This window comes from Theropithecus gelada, chromosome 14, assembly GCF_003255815.1.
Source record: "Theropithecus gelada isolate Dixy chromosome 14, Tgel_1.0, whole genome shotgun sequence".
Taxonomy (NCBI): Eukaryota; Metazoa; Chordata; class Mammalia; order Primates; family Cercopithecidae; genus Theropithecus; species Theropithecus gelada.
In genome coordinates, this window is record NC_037682.1 from 4,878,287 (window position 1) to 4,894,006 (window position 15,720).

The 15,720-nt window shown below is 53.9% G+C and overlaps 1 protein-coding gene, 1 long non-coding RNA gene and 1 other non-coding gene across 6 annotated transcripts in view; 1 reads left to right on the forward strand and 2 right to left on the reverse strand.

Annotated features, from left to right (window-relative positions):
• Positions 1-15,720, reverse strand: part of ANO1 (anoctamin 1) — a 195,119-nt gene that overhangs the window by 104,253 nt on the left and 75,146 nt on the right. For 3 of the 4 annotated variants that reach the window (XM_025356120.1, XM_025356118.1, XM_025356117.1), the window contains exon 1: positions 3,486-3,898. In XM_025356120.1, coding sequence (XP_025211905.1) covers positions 3,486-3,593 — 108 coding nt within the window. In that variant the 5' untranslated portion in view covers positions 3,594-3,898. Of the gene's footprint in view, positions 1-3,485; positions 3,899-15,720 lie in introns of those variants that run through there. The other variant, XM_025356116.1, reaches the window with a different exon arrangement.
• On the reverse strand, positions 6,736-6,842 carry LOC112607419. The gene has a single exon (XR_003115774.1). It is a non-coding gene; the product is annotated as a U6 spliceosomal RNA (small nuclear RNA).
• On the forward strand, positions 6,857-9,764 carry LOC112607046. The gene is made up of 3 exons (XR_003115727.1): positions 6,857-6,883; positions 6,999-7,270; positions 9,259-9,764. It is a non-coding gene; the product is annotated as an uncharacterized LOC112607046 (long non-coding RNA).

Here is a 15,720-nt window from a genome sequence, read left to right on the forward strand (position 1 = left end):
AACGAATAACAGAGGCTGGGTCTCGTATACTGAGGCTGGCTGTGGCCATCAGATCCAAGGATACAGAAGCTGAGACCCAGGCAGGCCAGCAACTTCAACACCACAACCCCCAACTGGGAGCCTCCATTTTCTCATCTGTGAGATGCCGACAAAGACATCCGGACTTAGGTCACAGGATTCTTGTGGGGATAAAATGTGCTGGACGATCTGAAGGTATTTTGAAGACTTCCTTCTGCATAACTGAGGGAGGTACTCCTGGAAGGTGCCTCCCTAAGGAAGATAGGAAAATGGTAGAAGAGAAATACTTCCCTGAGGCCACATGGGAAAATGTGAAGGACAAAGGTTCCTTTCGTGGTAGGAGTGTCCTGGAAGCCCTGTCCCAGGCACCATGAATGACAGCCTATATCTGGTCCACACCTGCCTCTATGAACCCCTTCCTCAAACTCCAAGAAAACGGCAGAAACGGGGAAGGAATCCTATGTCCTTTAACCTTTAACACTGTCCTGGGACTCTGGGCATTGGCTTCTTCCGCTTGTCTCTGGAGTTGGTGCTCCAGGAACTGAATTCATATCCGTATGAAATATCTTGATCACTCAAGGGAATCTACAATGTTCACTTTCTCTGAAAATGGGCTAAATGAAATCAGTGACCTGTAAAATTTCTTTTGGTTTTGAGACTTTTCAAATTATAGTTAAGAAGGGAACATCAGTTTTAAGCTTCCCTTGTCTTCTAAAAAATTTTTAAAAAATCAGATCACTACATATCAATGTATGATTATGGGACATGATGCATAATTTATGAGCAGATCATCTCCCACAGCAGATAAATCAGGAAATACTGGGCAGATACCAGCAAATCAGGTATCTCTGGAGTGTCTGGGCTTGTTAGGGGCACTCAGATCCCAGGCCACAGACAGCCACCAGTTTCAAGGAAGAAAGTAGAAACACTCAAAGATTAACAGAAGGAAATGGAAACAAATTGCGTCCAACCTGGCCTCTGGCTTTCAAGTCATTTCTTCTTATATCTCAATGCACAGAAACAATGAAGCGATTTCCACCCTTGAACTTGGGAATGAGGCAAGGCAAAAGCCACAGGCTGGGAACCGCAGCCTGAATCAGATGAACTTATCTTGTGGTTGACTTGTGCATGTATGAGTTGCACGCCTGAGAACGGGATAGGGACTTTTGAAATACAGCCCACGCCCTCTGGCCCTGGTGTGTACAGAGCCGCCTTCGCTGGGTGACTCAGGGTAATGACTGAGCAACCACTGTTGGCTTGAGGAGTGCCAGGGATGCCCTGGAAGGCTCTCCCTGCCATGCGGCCTGCCCCGCACCAACAGGCCCCTGCTCCACGGCTGCAGCCTCCAGCCTGTCTGGCCATCTACCGGCAGATGCTGCTCCCAGGCTCTGCCTCCCGCAGCGAGAGCCTCTGATTCAGCCTTCTAAGCTCACAAAACAAAGTATGTGCAATGGAAGTATTGTGTGGAATCTAAGAGCTGATGGTCTCATCTGGGCCCAGCTGCCTGTTTGCAGACTTTGTGGCCTTCACCTGGGGTTACAGGAGGCTGATAGTTTCTGAGTGTGGATAAGCAACGGGTCCTGGAAGACCCTGTGGAGACCGGGGGCTATTCATGGAAGGCTCCATTTCTTATTGAACATTCAATTCACCATCAGGTCTTGTCCAATCTACCCCCAGAACATCCATTTCTCCATCACCTTGGCCAGCACTACCATCCCCTGGCTTCTGGCTGGTATCCCCATGGCCCCACCTTGGGACATTGAATACGCAATGTTTTTGAAGGATGCAGTCCCCACCTGTTATTGGGTAGAATTAGCTTCTTCTCCAGAAGGTTTGTTCTTCAGGTAGACTTTCTGCAGCTACCTGGTCTGTGTCCTGGGCCCTTCCTAACTGTCCTCCCAGCTGGTGGGTGACTTGGAGCTGGTCACCTGCCTTCTGGGCCTCAGTTTCCTTGCCTGTAGTAATAGCACCTACCTCACACGTTGTGAGAGTTCCATGAGCTGAGGCACAGCACTGGCCTAGCACTATGGAATTGTCCCTGTCACTGCCGTGGTTAACGGGTAACGTTCCATCACCATTTAAGTAAGCTCCAGATGGGCGGAGCCTTCTCTGTCTCATTCTTTAAGGGTGCCCAGGGGCCAGCATGGCCTGGCACATGGCTTTGATCAAATGGCAATCCCTGAGCTCCTCCGGCCAGTCCTGTGACTCACAGGTAGGCTCCCTCTCCATCTACACCTGTTCCCAGTGCTCTTGGCAGCTCTGTGCAATCTCAGTTCCCGAAGAGATGCCCCCAGGCCAACCCCCTTCACTGTGACCCAAAGGGTGCAAGCCCTGACCAAGGCCAGAGTCCCTGCTGTTGCTGGAACAGAGACCCAAAGCAGGAGCTTTGCCCCTGCTTCATTCCCCGCCTCTCTGTGTGCCCCAGAGACTAGAGGGATAAGCCAGGGCCATCTCCATCCTGCTTGAAGCAGCCCTGCTGGGCCCGACACCCGGAGAGGGGCCTTGATGGGGTCTGCAGGGGAAGGAGGGAGAAAGGAGGTTCTGTCCTTAGGTCCCGCAAAGTGCTACTGAGAGCTTCCCTCACCCCGAGAGGAGATAGCCAGTCCCAGCCCTGTCCTATCCTCTTCCAGCGAACTTTATCCTTCAAGCCAAACCCTTCCTGGGAGAATTCCGCCCCCCTCCCTAAAACGTAGGGTTCCCTAGACCTCTGGGTCTGACCCTGGGGAGGGCGGTGGGGATACTGGGGACCTCAGGATGGGGTCCCCAACTTACATGACTGGCTTCCTACCAGTGCCCCCACCTGAACCAGGCCTGGGCGCCCAGGGGAGACAGGGGCGAGGGTAGAAAGCAATCTCCAATGATTGACACCCTGGGCTTTGAGAGTTTCGTTGCCAATGCCAGGGTACCACGCCCAGTGCCCTGGGCGCAATGTGTGTTTCTGGCAAGTGAGGACCCCGGGCTCTGACTCCAGAGGGTAGTGAAGCAGTGGGGCCTGGTAGCTACCATCGTCGTGGAGTGGCGACCAACTTGGCCTTCGCCCAAGACCCCCACCATCACCCTCTCTCTGGCTGCCCCAACGGGCACCCCTGGCCGCGAGCCAGGAAAGGAAGGTCCCATCCAGGGCGCCAGCTGTGAGCTCTTGGTTGGGCTCTGAGCTCTAGCCCCGGGCCAGGCAGCTTCGGAGCCGCAGAGCTCCCGGGCCAGGCCATGCCTGGGGGCCTGGTGCTGCGCTGGGCTGAGTGGGCGCTGCGCTCCGAACACTCAGAGCGCAGGCTGGGCGCACGCACTTGGCCGGGGCCGGCGCGCCCTTCCCGGCACGCACGTGCGCGGGTGGGCGCCGCAAACCCTGCGCAGAGGGTGCGGCACCCCCCCGGGGTCCCGGGAGGCCCCGCCGCCGTCCGGTTCCCGCCCTCGCCGCGATGCAGGTGCGCGGCCCTCCCGCCCGGGTCCCGGCCGCCCGCACTCACCGTGCCCTCGGACGGCAGGTAACCGATGTCCTCGATGGCGCAGATGTTGATGATGTGGACGCTGCGGTCCTCGGCCGGGAGCGTCGAGTACTTCTCGTTGACCCTCATCGTGGCCGCCTGTGCGCTGGGACCGCCGGGCGGCGCGCCCTCCCCATCCACGGCCCTGGCGGCCTCTGCGGGCGGAGACCGCAGCGTTCGCGGCGCGCTCTCAGGGGGCCGGACCTCCCCGCGCCCAGGCCCGCCGGGGACGTGGCCGCCTCCCGCTCCGCCCGCCGCCCTGGCCCGCCCGGCCCGCGCGCTCGGTGCGGGGTGCGCCTGAGCCTCTCGGGGCCGATCGCGCCGCCACCCGGCTGCTGGTCCCGCGGGCCGGCCCGCGCCTGGTCAGGAACTTGGACGCCAGCCGGCCCGCCTTTGCCTTAAAGATATAAGCGCTCTCCGCCCGCCTATGGCAGGGGCGGTGGCCGCGCGGGTCAGATTTTCCGTAGAAATTTAAACACAGGAAGAAAAAGGATTCCATTCCTGCGGGCCCCTCCAAGTTTTATTTTTATCCGGGGAAAGTGCCCCTTTGGATATTTTGAGGGTTTTCATACCGGGTATGAAAGGGGGGAACGTTCAGTATGGCTCCACCTGAAATAAAGTCCCTGCGTGGCAGGCGCTTCTGTGGCGGGTCACCTCCGCCTCCGGGGGAGCGAAGCTTCTGAGCCTGGAGTCTGGATCTCTGCCCCTTTCCCTCCACCCTGGCAAACTCCTGCTGTCAGTCAGCGCTCACCTCCTCCGGGGAGCTTGCCTGATTCCTGCCGACCCGCCCCCTCCAGCTGCCCGCGCTCCTGGGGGAGTCTCCCCCAGGGCAGTCATCTCTCTGGAGCCCACTGATGTTCTGGTGTCCCCCCAGTTTACGGAGCGCTTACTGTTCTGTGCCCAGGCGCGTGCGGCGTCCCTGATGCAGGGCGTGAGTGTGTATCATCTCATTTAACCCTGCACCTGCAGGGTTGGAATGCGGGTCCTCATTTTGCAGAGGACACCCAGGCTCAGGAAGGCCAAGGACCAGTCCCCATCCTCTGAGGTGGGGCGGGCGGGGCTCCTGCAGAGCTTTCCCCACTGCTGGGCGAGGCTGTCCTGCTTTCTGGAGGGGCAGGGGAGTGGGGTGGGATGGTGGCTTTGATCTCTCTCACCCCCGGACCTAGCAGGAGTCTGGCACACTGCAGATCTTCAAGTCTTCTTCCCCTAAGGAGAATAAGGCAGGTCCCCAGGGGACAGCCACACTCAGGTGAAGCCCCAGGGGCCATGCTGGCAACCACATCCGGTGGAAATAAAGTGTCCCTCTGCCTCTGACATCCTATGAGTTCTTCATGGTGTGCATCAGAAAGCACCTCCTGCAGGAAGTCCTGCTGGATTCTCCCCCACTGTCCCCTTCCCACCCAAATACGCAGGCCTTCCTCTCTACCCAAAGAACCTGCCTGAACCTCAACGAGCACTTCATTTATTCCGTCTCATTTTACAGTGGGTTGTCTACCAGGTTCACACAGCCAGTGCTCAATAATTGCTTGTTAAATGGTCACTTGGGAACATTCAAGGCCTCCAGAAGTGATTAGAAAATTATCTTTCAAGGCCACAATGTCGTCAGCATGCCATGGTTCCAAGCATGGAATCTGGAGTCAGCTAGGATGGGGTTGGGGTCTAGCTCCAGCTCTGGCACCTTCCAGCCTTGTGACCTTGTGACCTTGTGCCAGCCTCCTTGGCCTCAGAACCTCCTGGGCCTCAGAGCCTCCGCCTTCTCATGGGAGTCTCCAGTGTGCCTGAAGCTGCCAGGCTCGGCAGTGGTGACTGCTGTCACCACTACTATCATCTTGTCATGACCTCCCCTTTCCTGGTGCCTCAGTGGGACTCCCTGCTTTAGGTACAAGTCCGTGACTTCCTTGAACTTGGGGCAGTGCAGGAAGGCTATTCGGTTCTCAGGCTGGTGGTGCCAACGGGCGCTGAGTGGCCCTAAAGGACCCTTTGTCTGCACCTTGGACAGTGAGAGAGGGTTTGGAGAAGTGCCCCAGGCTGGCCAAATCCATACCAGGAACAGTGCTCCACAGCCTCTACCCCTAAAAGTTCAAGTGTCCAGGGCTGGGAGAATCCCACACGCACGTACAGAGAATTATGTAATTCCATCCGCTTATCCTTGTTGGTAAACAACCAACATTGTGTAATACTAATGTACTGTCTTTTCACATTTATGTTCGAATGGCAAAGGACCTTCCAGAGCTCTACGAAGCACAGTTTGCCGCAAAAAAAAAAAAAAAGTTAAAATATGCTTGGCCAAATCTGGACACACTGGTGTTCCCAAAGGTTTGGGAAGTGACACTTCTGGCCCCAGAGGGCTCTGGGGCTCGGGGGCTGCCTGCTGAGGGGCCATCTCCTAGGCAGGGTGGCCCCACCCTCTCCCCCACAGCACCACTTGTGGCTTTACTCAAGCAACAGTGCTTAACCTCTCTGGTTTCTGTGATTTAGACTGTAGCCAGGCTCAAGGCATCGGCTTGCCTCTAAGACTCCACTTTCTTTGCTATTGCCAGTATGTTTCTTTTTTTCTCTCCAGTATCCCCGCATTCTGTTTCCTCTCGCCCCTCCCCCAAGTCTTCCGAGGTGGACAGTGTGGACACGCCACAGACAAGGGCAGAGAAAATGCAGTGTGGCCTCTGAGCAGCAAGGGCCGGAGAGGACCAGTTCTGCCTCCAGGCCTCTCGTGGCCTTTGCCGGGGGTTTGTGGGTCTAGGGACTTCAGAGACCGACACAAAGTAAAAACAATAGTCCCCCAAAATAGGAGTGGGAAAATAATTCCTGTAAGTGGAGATATCTCCCAAGCCAGGACAAGTTTACAGGGTCCTTTTTGTTCCACAGATGGTTCCCTTGTCTAGTTCCCTGTCCCCGCCTGTGTCCCATGGGTCATTTTGTTGGGATTCTCTCTCCACTCCAGTCACTAGTTGCTTATACGTGGGGCCTCTCCATAAACTGCTGCACTCAGTTTTCTTTTTGTCTCAGTGATTTTCATCACTAAAACCCTACAGGTACAGATTTAGCGGGCAGAGGATTAATTCCCTGCTCATGAATTAGTAAAACACGCTGTAATTTGTCTAGATGGTGCATTTCGTTATGGGAAGCTCCAGGCTTCCCAGTTGGCCTGTTTGGCCACAGTGTTGCCCTTCAGTGTCATTTGATGGCATGCGCCAACTGATACAGGTGTCTTTGCTGACCATTTTTTTTTTTTTTAAATATGGAACGCTTCACGAATTTGCGGGTCATCCTTGCGTGGGGGCTATGCTAATCTTCTGTGTATCGTTCCAATTTTAGTGTATGTGCCGCCAAAGCGAGCACTTTGCTGACGTTTTAATAGTCACCGAGGATACAAGCATCAGGTGACGAGGAGCGCAGACCGACAAAGCTGTTAGGAGGGTGGCTTCCTGGTAGGAGGCAGCACAGGGAGCCCTTTTCAATGGTATTTTATTTCCATCCCGTTGGCATTGCCCACAGGGAAGAATACCTCAGAGCACTGGCCAAGCTGTCTGCAACTCAGTGGGAAGTCCAACATACCAAACTTTACAAAAGGAGGCAGAGCGAGGTGCCCCAAATGATGGAGATGCAGGGACTGGTTACTGAGACCACAGGCCGGAACAGGAACCTCACTCCCCATTAACCAACCCCATGGCCTTGGTTTGCGTCGATTTCCTCTTTTGTAAAGTGAGGCATGAAGTGTCTCCCTCTGGATGGTGGGCGAGGACCAAGAGGCCTGGCGCCTGGCCATGGTGAGTCCAAGCCAGGGATGCAAATGCCTCTTCTAATAAAGGAGCTCTAGGGTGGGACACAGTGGGTGTCCCAGCATGTGGATGTGTGGGGCCAGATCATCCTCTGCGGTGGGAACTGTCTTGTGCAGTGTGGGACATTTTGCAGGCTCCCTGGTGGCCTCTACCCACCCACAAGATGCCAGCAGCACCCTCTGCCTCCAGCCCCAGTGTGACAACTAAAAATGTTTCTTGGTGTTGTCAAATATCCTCCAGGGGACAAAACCAGCCCCAGTTGAGCACCACTGCTCTCAGGTTTCTCAGCAGCCCTCCCCTGCACTGTCACCTGGACCTGGGAGGCCAGCGTTATCAGTCCCCATTTCACAGGTGCGCACACCTGGAGCAGTGATGTACTTGGCTTAAGGTCAGGCAAGAGAGCAAACTTGGCTTTTAATCTAGCTCTCCTGATCCCCACCCCTCAAATCAGAGCTCACTCCATGAATTCAACGCACACCTAGAATTAGAGAGGTGGCAGGAAGGAGATTGGGTTTCTTTTTACAAAATAGAAATACGCAGGTGCCCAGGGTTGCTCTCCATTGGTAGTGGTGGTGGCACCCGCACAGCCCGGGTGCACTGAGCCTGCCCTGGCCCTCGATTGGCCCAGTACAAATCTCTGCATTCAGAGGGGTTTAATAAGTGCTGTTGACTCACGAGCAGCCCAGGGGAGGAAAAGGAGCATGGAAGGAGTGAGCAGTCATGACTCAGGGCCATTGTGAGCACCAACGGCCACCCGTCCCACTCCCCACCAGCCCTGTGCTGCTGGACAACCCGCGTAGGACAGAAACAGAGGCCAAACAGGTAAATGATATCACCTCCTAAAAGCAACTTGGGCTGTAATTACCCCGGGGAAGACGTGCCTGGGGAATTTACAACTGAGATACGGTGGGCGGGAGACGGGTCACTGTCATTTCCTTCCCTTGCATGATGTCAGTGCCCAAGCAGAGGCCGGCCAACCGCAGCATGACGGCGGGACTCCACGGGCTCGGAAACTGCCGGCCGAAGCTCGGAAACGCAGCCAAAGCATGAAGTTCTGCCTGGGGCGGAGGGGAGGGTGTGGATTTTTTTTTTTTTTTTTTCTTCAACAGAATTCATGGACATCCAGTTTCCATAGGAGGGTTTTCAGATTCATAATGTGTTTTGTGAACCCAAGGCCTGCCTTCTGAGAATCCCAAGAGCTTTAAAACTTACCTGGGGTAGCTGAGAGCCTGGCCAGGCCACCTTCACCTGGAAGCCTTTCTGGTCCAGCTCAGATGGCATCCCTCACCTCTGCTCCTTCCATCCTTGGCTTCAGCCACTCATGTTCCCTTCTGCCCACCATCCTCAGTTTTTCGGGCTTCATTTCTGTGCTTTTTACTCTCCTTCCCATCCTTGGCACACTATGGATTTTCCCCATTTATGTTTATTTATTTAACAAGCAGCTGCTCAGCGCTTACTACAGCCAGCCCTGTGCTAAGCTCTTTACAAATGTTAAGTCGCCCTGTTAGGGTGATTACAGTCATCTGCAAGTGCATTCACACAGACAACCTCCTCCTGTGTCCTTTCTCAGGAGGTGTGGGAAGAAGTGTAGACGAAATCTTAAACAGCTGCTTCCTCCCCAGGGACTCTGCAGGAGGCACAGCCTTCCTCCCCAGGATGATGGGTGCATTGCCATCAGAAACCCTGCCGTGGGGGACAGGGTGGGACTCCCTGCAGCAGGACAGCACCTGCCCACCCTGCCAAACAGAGCACCTAGCTGCCCGCCACTGGTTCAATTCTTCTTCCCAGGGCTTGAAAGAAGAAAAGTTCCAGATTGCCTGGCAATTTCCTTTCACCAGCGTACTTTCCGAGAGTAACGAACCTCCCCCTCACAGAGGTGGGCGGCCTCTGTCTGAGCTCGTGCCACTCCAGAGAGACGAGGCTGACCCTTATGGCTTCCTCTGAGCCCCTGCCCCGATTGTGTATTTTCTCCCTAGATACGATGCAGCTTCTGATAGAGAAGGACAAGTCCTGGTTCTCCTGTCCTCTGGCCTGAGGGGCTGAAGGTGACTTGAGGTTCCAAGGCCGTGGAGCTGGGACATGGATTGGCACCCCTGCACTGTTGAGAGTACACGAACCCCGTGAGAGCTGCTCTCAGCCACAGACTTACCCCTGCACCTTCCATGGGCTGTGTGCCGGGCGTGAGCGCACCAAACCTGCATCACTCCCCTGGTGTCAGTGACCCGCCCAAGGCCCTGATTTCCCTAAAGACCCATGTCTAAGGCCTGAGATGGATCCTAATGTTGCAGGCACTGGCTGCGGCAAGCGTCTCACTCTGGAGCGAATCCTCTGGGGTCTCATCACACCCTCCCCTCCCCGAAGTCAAGGAAGCCACAGCTCCAGGGCCGACTGTGAGCCTCAGTTATCTTTATAGGAGATCCTGACGCCTTCCTAGGAAACCCTATGGTTGGAACAAAAGATGTTCCAGAATTTTGTTATGCCATGCATGGCCTTTTGTTTGAACCCTTGCTGTTCATTTCATTGTGCCTTCACGTATATATCATTTGGTGCCAAACTTCTGTTTTGTGTCAAGGCCTCTGCCAGGCTGGGGGTCTCTGTCCTGCAACTGAACTTCCAGGCTGCAGGTTTCTCTTGGGGGGATACTGTGTGTGACAACCGCTGGCTGTACACCCTGGGCCCCAGGTTTGTGGGAGAAATGAATGGGAAAATGAGCCAGGAGCATCACCAGTTAGTGGAGGAATCGTCCCAACCCTGCACTGGGGAATCAGAACCTTGAAGGCCCTCTGGGTTTGGCGTGGGAGACGTCGTCCTCCCGATGCAATGTTTCTGTACAATAAAGGAGTGCGTTACTGGGCCCTGTGGAGCGTGTGTCATTGGGATATTCTACTACCCACGCTAACAAGGGTAAAAATAATCAGGGGAAATCAATAATCTATGGTATGTAACCTATTATACATAGAATATCATTTCAACATGTCCTCAATATAAAAGTTCCTGGCCAGCCCCATGGTGGCTCACACTTGTAATCCCAGCACTTTGAGAGGCTAAAGTGGAGGATCACTTGAGGCCAGGAGTCAGAGACCAGCCTGGGCAACACAGTCAGATCCCATTTCTAAAAAAGAAAAAACAAAAATGAGCCAGGCATGGCGGTGCCTGCCTGTAATCCCAGCTACTTGGGAAATTGAGGTGGGAAGATTGCCTAAGCCCAGAAGTTTGAGGCTGCAGCGAGCTATGATTGCACCAATGCACTCCAGCCTGGGTGACAGAGTGAGACCCTGTCTCAAAAACAAAAAAAAAAGTTATTAATCAGACCTTGGACATTCTCTCTTTTCCAACTACATATTTGAAATCTGGTATGTGAATGTTATTTTACGGCACATCTCAGTTCAGAAAAGCCACCGTTCCAGGGCTGAAAGCCACATGTGGAAAGGAACAATGAGCCTGGACTGCTTAGCTACAGAGCCTTTTCTTATTGTTTAAGGAACACTATATTGGATGGCTTTTATTTTCCGCCTTGTCATTTCCTGTTTTTTAAGATTTCTGCAGTGACATGGAATAGGTTGATAGGTAGGAAAAGGGTGACAATCATTTAAGGGACTGATACACTTTGTAACCTGTGGACTCATATTGGACCCTTTCACTATTCAGGGAAAAATAGTTGAACAGCTTTTTCTCTGTACAGCACACATGCAGAGAAACCGACCTTTGCCCCAAGGCCAATCACAGCACATTCCTGAAATAATATGACAGAGTAGCCTTTAATTACAAAACGTATCTGATGACAGAGCTGGTCACACAGGTGTTCAATTGAAGAAGCCGAGAGAGCTCCCTATTTCACACCAGAAAGAGACCCAGGAGGACACCCGGGGGCACCCTCCCAGGGATCCTACCATGTAGTGCTCCCAGTACATGGGCCATCTACCTTGCCAGGTGGAAGCGATGAGGTTGGGTAAGAGATCTGAGGCAGGGGCTGACAGCGCTGGGGAGCAAGGGACTGACCCAGATGCCCTCCAGGAGAGGTCCTGGGCAGGGGTTCCAGGACTCCGCCTTGGCAGGTACCCCTGAAGGAGATGCTCGGGCCCCTTCCTCTGGCTTTTCCGCTAGAGCGAGGGGTTCATTCAGCCACATACTCATTCATTCGCTCAACTGTTTGTCCACTCATCCACCTGCTCACTCGCTCATTGGCTCACCCCGTTCCCCACTTACTTACCCACTCACCAGGCACTCACGATTCATTTATTCACTTGGAGTTTCACTCTGTTGCCCAGGCTGGAGTGCACTGGCATGATCTTGGCTCACTGCAACCTCTGCCTCCTGGGTTCAAGCCGTTCTCCCGTCTCAGCCTTCCAAGTAGCTGGGATTACAGGCACCCGTCACGGCTAACTTTTGTATTATTAGTAGAGACGGAGATTTACCATGTTGGTCAGGCTGGTCTTGAACTCCTGACCTCAGGTGATCCGCCCACCTCGGTCTCCCACAGTGCTGGGATCACTGGCGTGAGCCACGGTGCCCTGCCTCGTTCACTCATTCTTTTATACCTCTACCTCCTCAAACCCCTTCCCAACTTTGTACTTCTCCATAGAATCTGCCACCCTTTATCTGCAGAGGAATTCGCTTCATCATCTTGCTTTCCTTCCACCTCCCCTCACCCTCCTTGGCTAGAATGGCGGCGCCAGGCGATTTTGTCATAATTTGATGGCTCATATTCATGCCTGAAAATGACATGAGCCATGGAGACCTAGAAAAATGCACAGAATCGAGCCAGCTGTCCAACAAAGTTGGGCCCCAAGGCATTGACTCTTAAAACGTAAGGAGGGGAGAGCGTGAGACAGAGTAGCCTTTGTGACAGACAGTGGCCGCCTGTCTTTGCAAAATGCATTAGTGGCCAACAGCAAATTAATCAAGTCGTTTCAATCCCTTTGCTTATGTAGACAAAATCCAAAGATCTGTGTCCTATAGAGTTGGTAAGTACATGCATGCACACACTTGCACACATACACATACGACAACTCATCCATGAAGCGTTAAAAATGACCCAACATGGGACCTCCTTCCCAATGGCATGCATAATTAGTGGTTCCAGTGTCCATCCAGAAGCTCTTCCTGAATGCAGATATTTAAGATGTTTAAGCTCATCACAGCCCGGATCCTCCAAGACACATAGTCATACAGAGCCCAGGGGCCACAGGGCTGCCTGCCCTGCCCTCTAACGTAGATTACCATTTTCCAAAAGCTATTCCCAAGACTCAGCGTCCCTGCTTCTTAAGCATGAATGATTACGTCTGAAATCAGGCTTTCTGAAAAATCAAGCATCCTCCTCCCGCTTTAAGCTCATCACAGCCCAGATCTTCCACGTTAAACAGATCTCAAATCTGTTCAGCTTGGGGACTAAACAGAGGGGGGCAGTTTTCCCTTAGATAACCACTGGGACAGCCCCTACCTGCCTTCCCACCACTTCAGAACAGTTGGAGGAGCGGGCTGGGGAAAGAGTGGGGGGTGTGCCAGGGATAGAGCCCCTTACCGTGGAGCAGACATAGGCTAACTGCATCCTCCTCCCAGGGGTTAACTGTATTCTCTGGGGCTGGACTTCAAGTTTTCTGGGAGCTGTGACCCTCCCTCCCTCCTGGCTCGCTCATATTTCCGAGATTTCTGCTAAGAAACCACCTTTCCAGGGTCTGCCCTGGCCCTGCTCCCAGCCCCTTCCTCTGCTTCCCCGCATCTGTTATCTGACAGCTTATTATTCTCCCTGTACCAGGAAAGCAGGGACCGTTGTTTTTTTCTCTATATATTATCAGGACCTAGCAGAGCCCGGCACACAGTAGGTATGCAAAGTATCCTTTGAAAGGATGAGCAAATGAGAGAATGTCCTTCGTTGGTGTCCACAGATTCTAGCATCCGCCTAGTGGAGGACAATGAAGAGTTTACCCACATGGCGATTTTTACCCGACTCAACCAACCCCAGCACGGACACTTGCTTCTTAAAGAGAGGCTGTGGAATCTTCACAAACAGGTTCTCCCTAGGGGCAAGGATGGAGTTGTTGTCTTAACATTTTCCGGCTGGTGGAGCTGCCGGGGAAAGCTGCTGAGGCCACTGCCACCCGCCACAAAAGCCCCATTGAGAGTTGGGCCTTCTCCAACGTGAGGACTCCTGTCGGGGGAGGAGGTGGGCTGGGTTTTCCTGGCAGGAGTGTGCCCCCTCCACAGGGGAAATCAGTGTATTTATTAAGGTCCCCCTATGTGTTAAGCTGTGAGCCCTGGGCACAGACCCACAGGTGTGGGGCTGATAGTCGGCCAGGAAGTCAGAAATCTGACAGCCACAGAAAAATGCCGAAGGACCGGGGGGAGGAAAGGTCACGGTCGATTCCGGAAGGCTTTGCACAGGGAGTGGCTTCTCAGCTCAATCCTAAAGGGTCACTGGGAACTAGGAAGATGAAGAGGAGCGGTCAACTGCCCCAAGCCAGAGTCAGGGGTCGGGAGGCCTGGAGGGATAGGAAGGCTGGGAAGGGCCTTGGGGCTGCCTATGCATCCACCGGGTGCCTGAGAACATCTTCTCAAGGTTCCGAGGCACTGGGGAAGAAGCAGCCAGCAAAACACGCACAGGCCGGGTTCTGTGGTTCATGCCTGTAATCCCAACACTTTGGGAGGCCGAGGCGGATGGATCACTTGAGGTCAGGAGTTCAAGACCAGCCTGGCCAACACGGTGAAATCCTCTCTCTACTAAAAATACAAAAATTAGCCAGGCATGGTGGCAGGCACCTGTAATCCAAGCTATTCGGGAGACTGAGGCAGGAGAATTGCTTAAACCCAGGGTGCGGAAGTTGCAGTGAGCCGAGATTGCGCCACTGCACTCCAGCCTGGGCAACAGAGGGAGACTCCTTCTCAAAAATAAAACAAAATAAAATAAATAAATAAATAAATAAAAACATGCACGATTCCTTGTCCCCTTGGAGCTGCTGTCCAGCGAGGGAGGAGCAGGCAGACCATCGACAAGACAGAAGTGAGTGACACGCACGTGGGATGCTCAGAGGTGGTTAAGCCCCACGGCGTAGAGGGGTTTGGATGTGACTGGAGGGTGGGGACGGCGGCTTCTCATGGTGGCCAGTCGAGACCTTGCTCTGTGGGGGGCCCTTCACGGCTGCTTGGTATAAGGAAACTTTGGGAAGACTTAGACAACCAGGTTCCATTTTTATGCAAATGAAAGGACTTTTGGTCACGTGAGTTAGGAAAACAGCAGTGCCCATCATGGCCCCCGGACACCCTGGACAAACTGGCCTCCCCGTTGGGGGGTTGCTTTTGCAAGTTTATTTTGGACCCCTTTGCATGGCCCTGGGAGTGGGGACAGGCACTTCCTTGGCTGGACTTGTGGCATCCATGAGGCCGGCTGGCAGCGTCCGGGCCGGGGCAGAGTGTCCCTCCCGGGGCTGACTGGTCTATAACTGCGGTCAGGCTGTGCCAGGACAGCCTCCGGGGTGCTTTACTCCACCGTGGAGTTCCAGTGCTGGGGCCGGCTGCATCCCTGCCGCTGACGGAGATCTAATCTCCACTGGAGACCACATGTCTCTCTGCTGTGCCGTCATTCAGGGAAGCCAAAGTCAGGGCTGCCACCTCCCTACCCCCGCCACCAAGTCACCAAGGAGAGGAGGACTCCATGTGCCCTCAACACACAGCAGGCGCTCGGCAAAAGTTTGTGTGGGGGATTGTCCCAGGAGACTGTTGGGCATGGCTGACTCATGTTTCAGAATGGAACTTTCTAGAGACTGATGATGGGTGCCAGGCATAGGCCTCTTCCCCCTCTGTCCCTGCAACCCTGCAAGGTGTCCTTGGACAAGTCACGTGGGCTCTGGGACCCCGCCCCCCATTTCCACCTCAGTCCCATTTAGAAGACAGGCTGTCAGGATGTCGAGCGTGGGCCCAAAACACCAAGCAAAGGGTCCCTTGGGAATGCAAGCTCAGGGCCTGGGACCATTAATGTCCACGAGGGCAGCTCGGCATCTGGCCCTCTGCTTGTAATTGCTGTTTATTGTCACAGCTGTCACAGATTTGGCCATCTGCTCCAGTGACCTCCAAACCTGTCACTCATTCATTCACACAGTGGATATTCATTCATTCATTCATTCATTCATTCATTCATTCATTCAGTGACAATTCTATGTGCCAGACACAGAGCCGGGGCTGGGTCACGGAATAAACAGTGCAAACAAGTCCCTGCTCTACTCCCACAGAGCTACCTTCCGGGGGAAGGCAACCAAAACCAGAAGCCAGAAAGGCAAACAGATGCATGCACAGGAATATTAGATGGTGATGACCCCTGTGGAGGATGGAAGAAGGAAGAGGGGATGGTGGGCTAGCGAGTGTGGGGGCAGGTGTGGGGGGACACGACGTGGCTGGCTGTGGAAGGCCCTTCTGGGGAGGTGACATCTGAGCAGATATCTTTTTTT